This window comes from Thamnophis sirtalis, unplaced genomic scaffold (assembly GCF_051295495.1).
Source record: "Thamnophis sirtalis isolate CommonGarterSnake01/CBP01778 unplaced genomic scaffold, rThaSir2_p1.2 scaffold_3, whole genome shotgun sequence".
NCBI classification, from domain to species: domain Eukaryota; kingdom Metazoa; phylum Chordata; class Lepidosauria; order Squamata; family Natricidae; genus Thamnophis; species Thamnophis sirtalis.
Genome location: NW_028261383.1, coordinates 6,082,611 through 6,096,469, shown reverse-complemented (window position 1 = coordinate 6,096,469; position 13,859 = coordinate 6,082,611). Strand labels below are relative to the sequence as shown.

Below are 13,859 nucleotides of genomic sequence, written 5' to 3'. Positions count from 1 at the left end.
GTTTGTCCCCCCCCCTCCTGAACTGTGAGCCGCCCTGAGTCCCCTCAGGGAAAAGGGCGGCATACAAATATTAATAAATACTAAATACTAATACCAGATCAAAACTGAAAGCTCCTCACTTTAGAGATATTTAGGCAAATAAAATTAGTATTAATTATATTACTTAATGCAACTAACAATACAAATCTATTTATGATTACTAAATGGTGGAAGTCTATTTTCATACCATCTTTTCAATGATAATAAAAATTAAATGTCGATCAGATAGTACAATTTGCCTTTGGGTTTGGAACAATCCTGGTTTAAAACTAAAAAGGCTGATAGAATCAAACAAGAACATATTATATATACATTATTAGGGTCAATGGTGATGATGTGCACATTTATTTACAGTGAAACAGGAACTGAATATTCCAAAATTCTATCCTTCATTTTGGCCATTCAAAAGATCCGAAGGGAAACCCAGCTCCTGAACAATCTCACACTTGGCTACAACATCCATGACAACCATATGAGCATCATTGTAAGTTTAGATGCCTTGCTGGACATCGTCTCTACTGGAGAAGCTAATGTTCCCAACTACAACTGTGGAAAAAAGGACAACCTCTTGGCTCTAATTGATGGAAGTAATGATGACATCTCCGTGCAGATATCCATTGTGTTGAGCACCTACAAAATCCAACAGGTTTGTCTGACAGTATGAATGTGCAGGAAATGAAAAGGAGAGTAGAGAGGTAAATATGACACAGATTAAATCATATTATAAATGGTTATATTGCATATTACTAATTATAAACAAATATAGGATTCCTGGAAACAATTGTAAGACCAAGTTTGATTTATTAAAATCTAATAATTTAATCTTGATCTGATAAGGCCACACTTGGAATATTGCATCCAGTTTTGATTACCACAATATAAAAAGAGGTTGAGGCTCTAGAAAGAGTGCAGAGAAGACCAACAAAGGGGATTAGGGGATTGGAGGATGAAACATATGAAAAAAAGTTGCAGGAACTGGATATGCAGGAATTTAATGAAAAGATGGACTAGGGGTGACATGATAGCAGTGTTCCAATATCTAAGGGGCTGCCACAAAGAAGATGGAGTCAAACTATTCACTGAAACACCTAAAGCAGGACAAGAAGAAATGGATGGTAACTGATCAGGGAGAGATCAAACATATTCCCAACAGTTAGAACAATTAATCAGTAGAACAACTTTCCTCCAGAAGTTTGGGGTACACCACAGTGGTGGTTTGCAGACGGTACACCCCAGTACGGGCGTACCAGAGCCTACTTGGAGCACCAGATACCTTTCTGGTATGGTGCTCCGGAGGGCCCAACTGCCCGCCTGAGCTCCTTACCTGTCCTTTAAGGGTTTGGCGTCTTCCGCACACGTGCATGGTGTATACGGCGCCTGTGTGATGCTCCGCTGAGCAGCTGGACTGTCACGGAGGCTTGAGGAAGCATCACAGGTAAGTACGATGCATGCACACGCACTGCACATGTGCCTGTGTATGACGCCGGGGGCCGTTCCAACCGGTTGGAATGAAATACGGAACCCACCACTGGTACACCAACACTGGAGATTTTTAAGAAGATTGAGAACCATTTGTCTGAAATAGTATATTGTTTCCTAGCTTGGACTAGAAGATCCCCGAGGTCCCTTCTAACTCTGTTATTCTGTTATTCTTATTCTGGTTACAGATAAAACAAAACATTATTTCTTTTCCAGATCACTTATAAACGTGTTTCAAACACACTGAGTGATAAAACTCATTTCCCCTTTTTCCATCAAATGGTCCCCAAAGAAGGAATCCAGTACCCAGCAATAGTCAAACTTCTGCTCTATTTCAAATGGACCATGGCTGGTCTTGTTGCTTCAGACTCAGACAATGCAGAGAGTTTTGTCAATACGTTGACTTCTATGCTAATCAGAAATGGCATTTGTGTGGTCTTTTCACAAAGATTCTCAATGACTAGATATACAGTATTCAGTACTGCTTCCCTCATTATCTGGAGACAAGTGAATGTTTTCATTTACTTTATGGAAATTAATTGGGTGCAACAAGGAATGCTGATTGTACAGGAAATACTTAAAGTCTTGCCAGGACTCATTGAAAAGAAAGTCTGGATTACCACAGCTTTAGAAGAATTTTATTATATATTTGAACGTTCCAGGAGATATTTAAATTACATCCATAGCATTTGGTCCTTTCGTATTGGTAGAAATATAGGACAAAAATTTGATTACTTTGGAGGCTATGCCTATCTTAATAGTGATTTCAAACAAAAAGCTTTTAATTGTTCTTTTTCTGAGCATGTCTTTTCTGTCAAAGGCCGGAGAAGATGCACTGAGAAAACACTAATGTTAATGTTACAGGAAAGTAATGGAATACGGATTTATACTCATCAAAACATCTACAGTGTTGTTAAGACTGTGGCACATGCCTTGAATGCTGCCTATTCCTCCAGATCAAAGAGGAGAAGGATGAATGGCAAAAGTATGCTGGGGGCTGTGAGGCTGCAGCCGTGGCAGGTATGGGGTCCTGACAAGGATTAATTCCTTCTGAGCAGGAATGGAAAGGAAGAGTCTCATCCTCCTTCTGCTCCTCCACCACCTTCTGCTCCTTCTTTTTATCCATTCTAGGGGTGGGAAAAAGACCACCGAGGATCTCTTTCGTTTTTGCTGATTATTTTCTCATTGTGCCACTGTTTTCAACAACTGCAGGTAGTTTTGCTTGTCTGTGTCAAGTGGACAAGCTCTAGGACAATTGGACAGAGCTGCTCATACCAGCCTCCTTACTCCGGTCACTGTGCACCATTGCGGATGCCCTTCTATGTCCCTCCCCCATCCACTACTCTCCAGCCATTCCTCTCCATCCTGCCCTAGAGGGAAGCAGTATTGGGTGCTTCACTTCACTTCCAGGGGAGTTGAATGAAAAGGAGTCACACAGTGCCACTTTGCTCCTGTACTGTGCATTGTCAACTTGAATAAAGTCCCATTACTTTCAAGAGATTTACTCAATCACAGTCCTCAGTCAGTGCGCTCAGAGCTTCTACCCCATGCTAGTCTGGTTGCTGAGTGCCGAATCCTGCTGATCTACCTGGAGGGTGATGGAGTCCTTTGGTAGTCCAGGATAGCACCCTGGCACATGCCAGCAGTAGAGCACCACTGGGGCCAGCCCACTGGGGCCAGCCCTATCAACCCTCCTTTGAACTGGGCTGTCTGCTGGATAGCCCCATTCATCTCTGAAGGGTATCCTACTGTGAAACTGGCCCAGGGTAAATATAACCCAAGGGGACTGTATGACATGTGTTGGGGCTAATGTAGCTGAGCTTGCCTGGGCCCTTGCTCAGACAAGCTGGGATATATTGCAAGGAGACAGGTGGGGCGGTCATGGCTCAGTGAATAGAACTGAAGCTTCAGAGGCCACTGCTATCCATTCAAGTGGAGCGGATCAGAGCTTCCCTGGCTGTCACTCTCTGTGGTAGGTCATGACCAATTTCCCTGTCTGCAGTGACTTCTGTCCCCATGCTCCTGCTTCCCCAGTGCCTCCAAACTTTCTGTGGGGTCCCCAGAGGGGCCCCAACCAAAGGCTTCAAGCTGCGTGCCTGCCTAGATTCAACTTTCTCCCTCCGGCTCTTGAGCATTTGAGGAATCTCCAATCTTGTATTGTCATGAGATCTTTTCAGGAAGGGCGGAGAGAGGAACCGCCTTCAGTATGTCCACAACCAGACCAAGTCCAGAAAGAGGTCCCTGAAGAACTGCAACTCCCCCCTCCCATGCACAGCCAGCCTTTCAGATACAGTCATCTATCTGGGTCCAAAGCCTGCCAGTCTTGTCCTAGCACCTGAGGCTGCTATCTGCGCCACCCAGAGCCCTCATTGTGTGCTGCATCCGATGGGAAGGCAGAGGCCTACCATTCAGCATGTGCATTGACTACCAGAACTTGGCACTTGGTAAGTTGTCCCACGATGAATCACCAGGATGAGGCAGTCATAGAGGGGTGACTCGGAAGGGGTGGCAGAAGGGTGGCTACGGCTGGTCAACTGGGGCTGGGAGGGTAAAGTGTTCAGTATGAGGTGGCTGTGGGCAATCTAAGGTAGACCTATATTATGATGCTAAATACTGTGATTTAAAAACAATATATATCCAGTTTTAAAAATATTGGACGTATGAAATTTCATCCTACAATTTTAAAGTCATTTTGCATTAATAAAGTTGATAGAGCTCCTGATAGCTTTAGTCTCACCCTCACTACTCTACAGGAATCCCAGTTAAAGCCTTGTTGGCTAGTAGCTTCCGGGTCTTTCATGAAGACCTTCAGATAAGGGGAGACTGAACGTCTCTGGTTCACCATCAAGCTGCTCTTCCTGCGGATATGTTTTTCCTATTGTTTATTCAGAAATTGTTTTCTTTTAATTAAGCACATTTTCCCATATCCTACACTCTGTTTTTATTGTTTATACATTTTTATTAAGATTGTTTTCTATAGTAAAAGATAAATCCAAAAAAGAAAGAAAAAGAAAAGAAAAAGAAAAAAAGTAAGAAAGAGAAAGAGAAACAAATCAAAAATAAATTCTATCCAACCTTCCTTTCAATAGATATTTACATGTTATCTGACTCCTCTCTTAGATGTTGTATAAACCTCTTCTACCCCTTATTCATCTCTTCTTTAATCATCAAATCAATAAATTATCATTTCATTTGCTTATATGACAATTTTACAATCCATTTCTCAATTGTGACAATTTTAATATTCTCCCATTGCTGTGCATACCATAGTCTGGCTGCAGTTTATTTAGTTTAGTTTAGTTTGTCAAACATGTATGAGATAACAGGTATGTATGAACACTGGAAATGGATACAAATAAATGGAGACAGTAGGACTTGGAGATTAGACACACTGTTGCACTTATTCACACCCCCTTACAGACCTCTTAGGAATGGGGTGAGGTCCACTGTGGACAGTTTAAGATTAAAGTTATGGGTGTTTAAGGATGTAACAACAGAGTCAGGTAGTGCATTCAATTCATTGACCACTCTGTTGCTGAAGTCGTATTTTCTGCAATTGAGTTTGGAGTGGTTTACCTTGAGTTTGTATCGATTGTTTGCCAGTGTATTATGGCAATTATCCTATATTCAATCCAAACAAACCTGGAGGGCACCTTAGAGATCTTCTAGTCCAACCCCCTGCTCAAGCAGGAGAATCGTTTCAGATAAGTGATTGTTCAGTCTTTTCTTAAAAATCTCCAGTAATGAAGCACCTACAACTTCTGAAAGCAAATTGTTTGACTGGTTAATTGTTCTTACTGTTAGGAAGCTTCTCCTTAATTCCAGATTGCTTCTCTCCTTGATTAGTTTCCATCCATTGTTTCTTGTCCAGCCCTCTGGTGCTTTGGAAAAGAAGTTGACCCCCTTTTCTTTGTGGCAGCCCTTCAAATATGGGAATACTGCTATCATAACACCCCTATTCCTTTTTTTCCACCAAACTGGCCCTCTTTCATTTATTGCATATTGTCTCCCAGTTGATATCAGGGTAGTTAAAGTCTCCCATTACTACTATGATATGTCTCCTATGTATATTTATTAATTGATTAGCGAATGGTTCATCTATTTCTTCTGCTTGGTCAGGTGGCCTATACCGATGCCATACATTTTTCCTTTTATATTGACCCCATGGATTCTAGGAGGTTTCCATCCTTGGTTTGGGCTATTTCTGTAAAGATGTATAATGTGTAATGCATTTTTGTATAATGCAACTCCATCTCCTCTTTTGTTAGGTCTGTTTCTTTTGAATAATTTGTACCCTTCCATCAGTACATTCCAATCATGAGTTTCATCCCACCAAGTTTTAGTAATGGCAACTATATCATATCTGCCTTCATGTACTGATGCTTTAAGTTTATCCTGTTTCTTCTCTAAACCTTGAGTTTTAGTGTATAAGCATTATGGGTCTTGGCTATGTTTCTTATATAATCTACATTGTAACTGGGATTTCCATCCTTTCCATCGCGTATTATTTCATTATTATTTCTTTCTTTCTTTCAATTTAATGCCCTATCTTTTTATGAGATTGGTTATCTAGTGGTTTTTTTCTTAGGGTTAGATTTTAAAGATCATGAAGATTGCCCCCCTCTCCGCCTCAATTTTAGTTTGAATCAATTTTCTATAGGTCTTTTCTAGCGCATTGTTTATAAGTTTCAGTAAAAAAATTGTAATTTCTTTAAAATATTCATCTTCAAAATTCTTTGCCTCTTTATCCCACATGTTAATTATTCTGGAATTCCATTAAATTAATATTGGACCTAATAATACCCATACATTTCATATTTTTAAAAAATTAAAAATCAGTTTTCCCAAATAGTTATTCTTTTACAAGTATAATATTGTTAATTTTTTTGTTTTCTTTATTGATTCTAAATGCTGCTAATGCAACAAATTCATAAGGTTTCTACAAACACAAACACAGAAAGAGGTCTATGTCTGTCTGTCTGTCTGTTTATCATCTATCATCTATCATCTATCATCTATCATCTATCATCTATCATCTATCATCTATCATCTATCATCTATCATCTATCATCTATCATCTATCATCTATCATCTATCATCTATCATCTATCATCTATCATCTATCATCATCTATCATCATCTGTCATCTGTCATCTGTCATCTGTCATCTGTCATCTGTCATCTGTCATCTGTCATCTGTCATCTGTCATCTGTCATCTGTCATCTATCATCTATCATCTATTATATTATCCCATTTTAAACATTATGTCAACTCTGAAGCTGGCCTGACGAAGCCATCTTTGAGGCATCAGTGTTGCCACAATGGAGATGAAGGAGGGGGAAATAGAGATAGCTGGGGTTTTTGTAGCCAAAATAAAAAATCTTTCCCCTGGGAACCAAGGACATTCCAACAGGTGGCTGAAGAGAGGAGGAGTGATGTTACCAAGCAACTGGACAGCACCCTGATTGGACCTTGTGACTGCTTGTTTGGGAAAAGGGGGAAACATTTACTTTTAATTAAGTGAAAAGCATGGGAACCTCTAGAGCCATGATGGAGCCATTTCTGAGGGCATGCGAGGCATTGCCCTATCAGTGCCAGCACGCATGCATGCTGGCCAAATGATTTTTGGCCTTCCTGAAGCCTCCGGAGGGCAAAAAACAGTTCAACTTGCAAACCAGAAATGAGGAAAGGAGCTGCCAGCATTAGGGAAAGAAAAGCAGCTGGCAAGGAGAAAAAGCAGCTTTCTTCCCTCGTGCTGGCTGCTCTGTCGTCCCCGTCCCACCCACATTATCAAATAGGATCCTGTCTGGGCACTGCATTCCATAGGGGAATGAGGAAGGGAGCTGCTGGCACGAGGGAAAGACAAGCAGCAAAGGAAAAAGAAAAGTGGCTTCCTTCCCTTGTGCTGGCCCACCATCGCCCAGGCCCTTGCTTTCCCCAAGCATTTCTTTGCCTACCTGATTTCCCCTCTGTCGCATTTTTCCATCATGTTTCTTGCTGTTTTGGGCAGGGAAACAAGTTTGTGGAACTAAAAAAAACCCTTCAATCAATCAATTCAACTTCACAAGATCTTCCTCCCCCCCCCCGAAGTTGGAATTGATTGATTGAAGTTTTTTTTAGTCCCACAAACATTGTTTCCCTGCACATGTTGGTGAGAAACGCTATGGAGTTGGAAATCTGGTAGGCAAAGAAATGCTTGGGGGGAGAGAGGGCCTGGCCGATGGTGGATGTTCTATTCTATTCTATTCTATTCTATTCTATTCTATTCTATATGTCAAAAAAAATCAAGTTTTTTGATAACCAAAATCCAAGTAAGAAACCCAGTTGTCTCATTTGGGATTCCTGCATTTTTTCATTCTAGTTTCATCACTTTCTGGACAAGAATGTGTTTTTCAATATTACACATGAGAAACTGTACTGGGACTCAAATGGAGATATAACAGCTGACCTGAATATTTGGAGCATGGTGGTAATCCCCAATCAGCCCTTCTTTACAAAGAAATTTGGGAGTTTTGAAAGGCAGAATCTTACCATCAGCGAAACTATTCTATCAGAACTGAAATTACTGAACAAGGTATGGAAAGTACTAGTTTCTTTTCTTGTTTTAACAAATCTTAAGACTAGCGGACTGAGACTAATCAGTGTAGAAAGCCTACACAAAAAAGAGCGGGGTCATGTTATTTTCCAAAGCACTAGAAGGAAAGAGAAGAAACCATGGATGGAAACTAATCTAGGGGTGAAGGAACCTAGAATTGAGGAGAAACTTCCTAACAGTAAGAAAAAATAACCAGTGGAATAGTTTGCCTTCAGAAAATGTGGGTGCTTCATCACTGGAGATTTTTAAGAAAAGACTGGAAAGTCTCCCTGTCTGAAATGGTATAGGGCCTCCTGCTTGAGCAGGGGGTTGGACTAGAAGACCTCCAAGGTCCCTTCCGACTTTATTCTGATTGATTGATTGATCTATAGTAGTATCAGACAAGGCACATATATAAACAGGCCATGCCACTTTTATCGAAACAGAGGGCAAAACCCATTCCTTTTTAGCGCAGACAATATTACCGGTTGGGTAAGCAAAATTCTGCAAGAAAACAACTAAGCTCTGAGAACACCAAGGATCCAATAATGTCAAACAATTTGAAAGGAAAAAATAATTTGATTTGACCTTTGATTTGTAAGAGGAACTTCATTTGAAGCCTACTTGAATTAAAGTGCCCCTCCAAAGGATTCAATTGGCCTAATTTGATTAGATTTTTTTTTATTGAGTTTCTCTGTATTTTTCATTTCCTTAAATCTCTTCTGGGCAAAAAAAGGCTCTGATTTTAACAAACAATAGATGTTAGATTGTTTTTCTATGGACGTTGGTGTCACTTAATTGTAGTCACTGATGAGAAAGGACCTTTTCTGGATGTCTAACTCTTCTGGAGATTGGGTAGCCCTGTTTAATCTCAATTATTTTACCAAGATGCAGTCAATTGAACTGGAAAAATAAAATAAGACAAAATGGGTTGTGTTATACTATTTGAAAAGAGGAGGATATTTGCAATCTGTTTATGTAATCTGAACCTTGTCCAAGTCAGAAAATACCTTCTGACTCACAGATCACTGCACTACAAGATTTCAAAATATAGCAGTTTAAATTTCAATTAGTAGCAATAGATATTTTAACTTTAAGGATATATTAAGAATGTAGGAATGCATATTGAATTTGACCTCAGAAGGAACCCACAGGTTGTTGCTAAATATATATGTATTTTCTCATTACATCCCTGATGACTTACAAAGTATAAAAGTGTTTCATTTCATTTCTGGGGGTGGGTGGAACTTGACATCACGATGACACAACAGGCAATCATGGGGCTCCAGGATTGCTGTCGAATCTCTGTTCTTGGCTGGGCGTTTTGGACCTAAACCATTCTGAAGGAACAGTGATAGAGAAGAGCATGTCCTGTTGATCTCAGGGACATTGCAAAGTCCCTGATTGATCCAGGAGAAAGCTCTTTCTGCTGGCTACAAGAGAAAGCAGTCAAAATGGCTGCAGAAGGTCAGGACAAGCCTCTGAAACAGAAGCAGTACAGGAGAGACAGTGTGTCGAAATGGTGAGAAAAATCTTTATTATTAGAGAAGAAAAAACCCAAAAGACTAGGAGTTAAAATAAAATTGAAGACAGAAGAAAGTTACTGGTGAATTAACCCTGGTTTAAAACTATGGTGTTATCTTTTCTACTTTAATTTTGTTTGTTTTCTATGGATGGACATTTTACAAATGCTTCTTACTTTTAAATTGGACTGGTCTTTTTTCCCCTTCTTCCTCTATACTTTCCCATTTTTCACATTCATGGATTAAATGTTTCTTTCCTAGTAAGGCTGGTTGGATCGTAATCTTTAAACATTTTTTTTCTCTTCTGGAGTTCAGAAATTACAGAGAAAGGCAAAAACAGAGGGAAAAGATGTAACACTGCCATGTAGAGGCTAGAGGCTTGGCAAAATCTGATATTATAAAGCTATAGGCTTTGTTTACTGAAAGGGTCAATGGAAAACTTGTGTTTATACATGTGTTCCTTTGAAGGAAAAAGAAAGCTTTGAGCTGAAAATTTTCACTGAACTTGAATGAAGCCTAGCAAAAGCCTTGGATGTTTTGGCAGTGTTTATAATCTGGAAAAATGGTGCAATATGAAGAAGAAAAGAAACTAACTTTGCAAAGATTTTTGTTAGAAATCCAAAAAGTTTTAATAATCATAGAGAGAATTGAAAAGAGACTTGAAATTATAGATCAACATACAGAAAGTAAAGAGACCATGATAAAGTTGAGGACAGAGCTCAAAAAACCACTGACAGTAAAGTGAGAATGGAGGAAAATGACAAGTGTGAAATATAGAAAGGAGAGATCAATAAACTGGAACTTTATTTCAGATGTCAAAACATAGATGAAGAAAGGAGAGAAAATTTGGCAGAAATAATAAGAGTAATTTCAGCAGAAGCACTAATGATAACAAAAGTTAAGGTGATAAAAGGAGCAGATGAAGGGTTTCAAATCCTTATAAGACATGCAATGAACAACAAGTTCTTAAGAGAAGTCCACATCATTATCTTATCAAGAAAACACTTAGAATACAGACTTTACAAAAGGCAAGAGGTATTGGACTACACTATTTCTTGAAGGATGCAGGATGATGAAATGAAATGTCACAATAAAATTTAGTTAAATTTTGAGTGCTATGTACACAGTAAAAATAGCTAGAGTCAAATAAATGATCAATAATGATAATGATTTATATATACTAAATTGATAATATGAAAGTTTATACAAACTGTAAGTGAGGATTATGGAGATGATGTTGAAAAGCCTTTTTATAAAAGATAAATAATTCTATATAGAATAGAATATAAAGATGTTGGATGATTTCAGGATGATGTAATGAAATGCTATAATATAAAATTACTTCAAATTTAATATGTTTTATGTTGAAAGGATGTAATAACAGCTAAGCTTAATGGATGTTTAATAATTATAACAATTTGTATACATGTATATTAGATGGATGATACTAGTAATGGAAAAAATGGAGCTGAAAATTAATAGAGAATGTTATCAATGCTAAAATAATAGAATGACAGAACAGGATATAAAAAATAATAACTTTTTATTATTGGATATATTGAACATGATATAATGAATCATTATAATATAAATGGTTATATTTAGAATACTTTGTTTAAAATGGAGAAAGAATAGTGATAATCAAACAAAGGAAGCATAATAACAATGTATACAAAGATATTTGATTGACAATATGTGAATTTTGATAAAGTTCAAGGGATGACTATGGAAAGGACGCAGAAGGACCTTGTAACCAATTGACACACTGTGTGTAGTTGAAGTGGTTTTTATGTTATATGTGTTGTGTGTTTGTGTTTGTTTGAAAACAAAAATTTTATTATAAAAAAAGTCATTTCTTTGGGAAATATGAGAGATATGCAGAACCTACAACTATTACTTACAAGTTTTTGGAATTGGTTAGGTTATACTCACCTCTGTGAAGCCCTTGTGTACTTTTTAGCAGCTTGAGATACTTGCCATGTGTTAGGAAAATGTCCTAATGCATTTTCTTTCCCAATCTTCTTTTTCTGCTTAGTCTCTGCCTCAGTCTAAATGTGTGGAAAGTTGTCATCCTGGATTTGTCAAGAGGGCTCAAGAAGGAGAACCAGTTTGCTGCTATGACTGTGTTCCTTGTCCAGAGGGGACCATCTCCATTCAGGAAGGTGGGTGACATTGGAGCAAAGGGTGGGGTGGGATGTAGTGGTGGGATTCAAATAATTTAACAACCGGTTCTCTGTCCAAATGATTTCTTCCAACAACCAGTTTACCAGAAGGTTAACAGCCTGTTCTCTGGCTGAGTCCCACTACTGGTGGGGTATCTTGCTGAAATAGATTAATCCAAAGCATTTTATTGAATGGTAAAAGACACATTGTAACTCAGCAGTTGTCTTGTTTATTTTCAAAATACAACATTTGCTATCTGAATGGATAAATAGCAAAACTTGAAGAAAGGAGAAGAAATAGGCATGGCAGATGGAACGAGGTTTACTACTGCTAGAGAAAACATCTCTTCTACTTTTTACTTTAGATCTGTCCTTTCTGGGAGCACCTTCAAAACTTAAGGAATTGTCTTAAATCCATTGCTTTTTCTCACCTGAACCAAACCTATATTATGTTGTGCCTAAAAAGTGTTGCATGAAAAGATATAGCAATCAATCAATCCTTATTAAGGTCATCAACCACCATAAGCAGAAATCCCTTATTTGAAGGATCATGTTGGGTTGAACAGGGCAAAAAGAAACAAAACAAAATAAAATATGCGGGTCATAAAATCCAAGAAGAGAAGTGTGATAAACTAAATGTACAATTATTGGGGATAAAATGGGCTCACTTTTCTCCAATGTTATAATTGTCCGTGTTATGGATTAAAAGGTGTGTAACAACAGTGGGAATGATAGTGGATTTATTCCGAGCAGTTTGATAAATATGCTTTTAAAAGTTTGGTATCAATTATCGTCCTAAGAATGTATTGCTTGAAAGGTAAAAGGATATAATATGAAAGAAATATTCCTTTTTTGTTTTTCTCAGATATGGAAAAATGCACCAAGTGTCCAGATGATCAATATCCAAATAAGGACCGAGTCCAATGTATCCCCAAAGTTCCAACCTTTCTTTGTTATAAAGAATACCTGGGCATAATCTTGGTCTCTTTTGCCCTATTTCTGTTCCTAACCACAGACCTTGTTTTATTCATATTCATTAAATACCGAAAAACTCCCATTGTCAAAGCCAACAACCGGGATCTCTCCTACATCCTCCTAGGGTCCCTCCTGCTTTGCTTCTTGTCCTCTTTTCTCTTCATTGGACAACCAAGAAAAGTCTCCTGTCTTCTCCGCCAAACACTGTTCAGCATCATCTTCTCAGTTGCCATTTCTTCTCTCTTGGCAAAAACAATCACAGTGGTGTTGGCTTTCTTGGCCACAAAACCAGGCAACCAAGTGAAGAAATGGTTGGGAAAGATCTTGGCCAACTCCATCATTCTTTCTTGTACTGCTGTCCAAATTATCATCTGCTCCATCTGGTTAGGAATTTATCCCCCATTCCCTGACTTTGACTCCCACTCCCAGCCTGGAGAGATCATCCTGCAATGCAATGAAGGGTCTGTTATCCTGTTTTATATCACCCTTAGCTACATGGGCTTCCTTGCTGCCATCTGCTTCACAATGGCTTTCCTGGCTAGGAATCTTCCTGGGGCCTTCAACGAAGCCAAGCTAATCACCTTCAGCATGCTGGTCTTCTGCAGTGTCTGGGTGAGTTTTGTGCCCACCTATCTGAGTACCAAAGGGAAATACATGGTGGCTGTTCAGGTCTTCTCCATCTTGGCCTCCAGTGCTGGCCTTCAGGCCTGCATCTTCATCCCTAAGTGCTACATTATCATTCTGAGGCCAGACCTGAATACAAAAGAGCAGCTTACTACCAGAAGAAATGTTGAAATGTGAAACAGACTAATTTTTGACTATCCATATTGTTGAACAGGTCAAACCTAGAAAATGGGTCAAGTTCTTATCAATATGCGAGTTGGCCAATGATTTTGCTTGAAAAAAATTAAAGGGTAGTCAGACAATGTATCCTCCATACTTACCCACTTGAATTGCAAGACAGCCCCCATTCTCTTTTGAACAGTTGAGGTATGATATCTGTCCTCTGCCTTAGATTACATGAGCCCTGAAATGCCACATCAAAATATTTTTAAAATGATACTGGTGCAATGGGAATGTTGTTCATGTGCCAGAAAAAAATAGCA

The 13,859-nt window shown here is 38.8% G+C and overlaps 1 protein-coding gene across 1 annotated transcript; it reads left to right on the top strand.

Annotated features, from left to right (window-relative positions):
* Positions 1-364: 364 nt before the first annotated feature.
* On the top strand, positions 365-13,554 carry LOC148047068 (vomeronasal type-2 receptor 26-like). Its single transcript, XM_087707720.1, has 6 exons — positions 365-685; positions 1,735-2,224; positions 2,339-2,538; positions 7,881-8,093; positions 11,054-11,066; positions 12,644-13,554. The coding sequence occupies exons 1-6, from the start codon at positions 365-367 to the stop codon at positions 13,552-13,554; spliced, it is 2,148 nt and encodes a 715-aa protein (XP_087563846.1).
* Positions 13,555-13,859: the final 305 nt, after the last annotated feature.

Coding starts and splice junctions, on each gene's coding strand:
- LOC148047068 (XM_087707720.1), top strand. CDS start 365: ATGGTGATGATGTGCACATTTATTTACAGTGAAACAGGAACTGAATAT. Junction 686..1,734: donor GCACCTACAAAATCCAACAG/GTTTGTCTGACA, acceptor TTTCTTTTCCAG/ATCACTTATAAACGTGTTTC. Junction 2,225..2,338: donor CATTTGGTCCTTTCGTATTG/GTAGAAATATAG, acceptor TTTCTGTCAAAG/GCCGGAGAAGATGCACTGAG.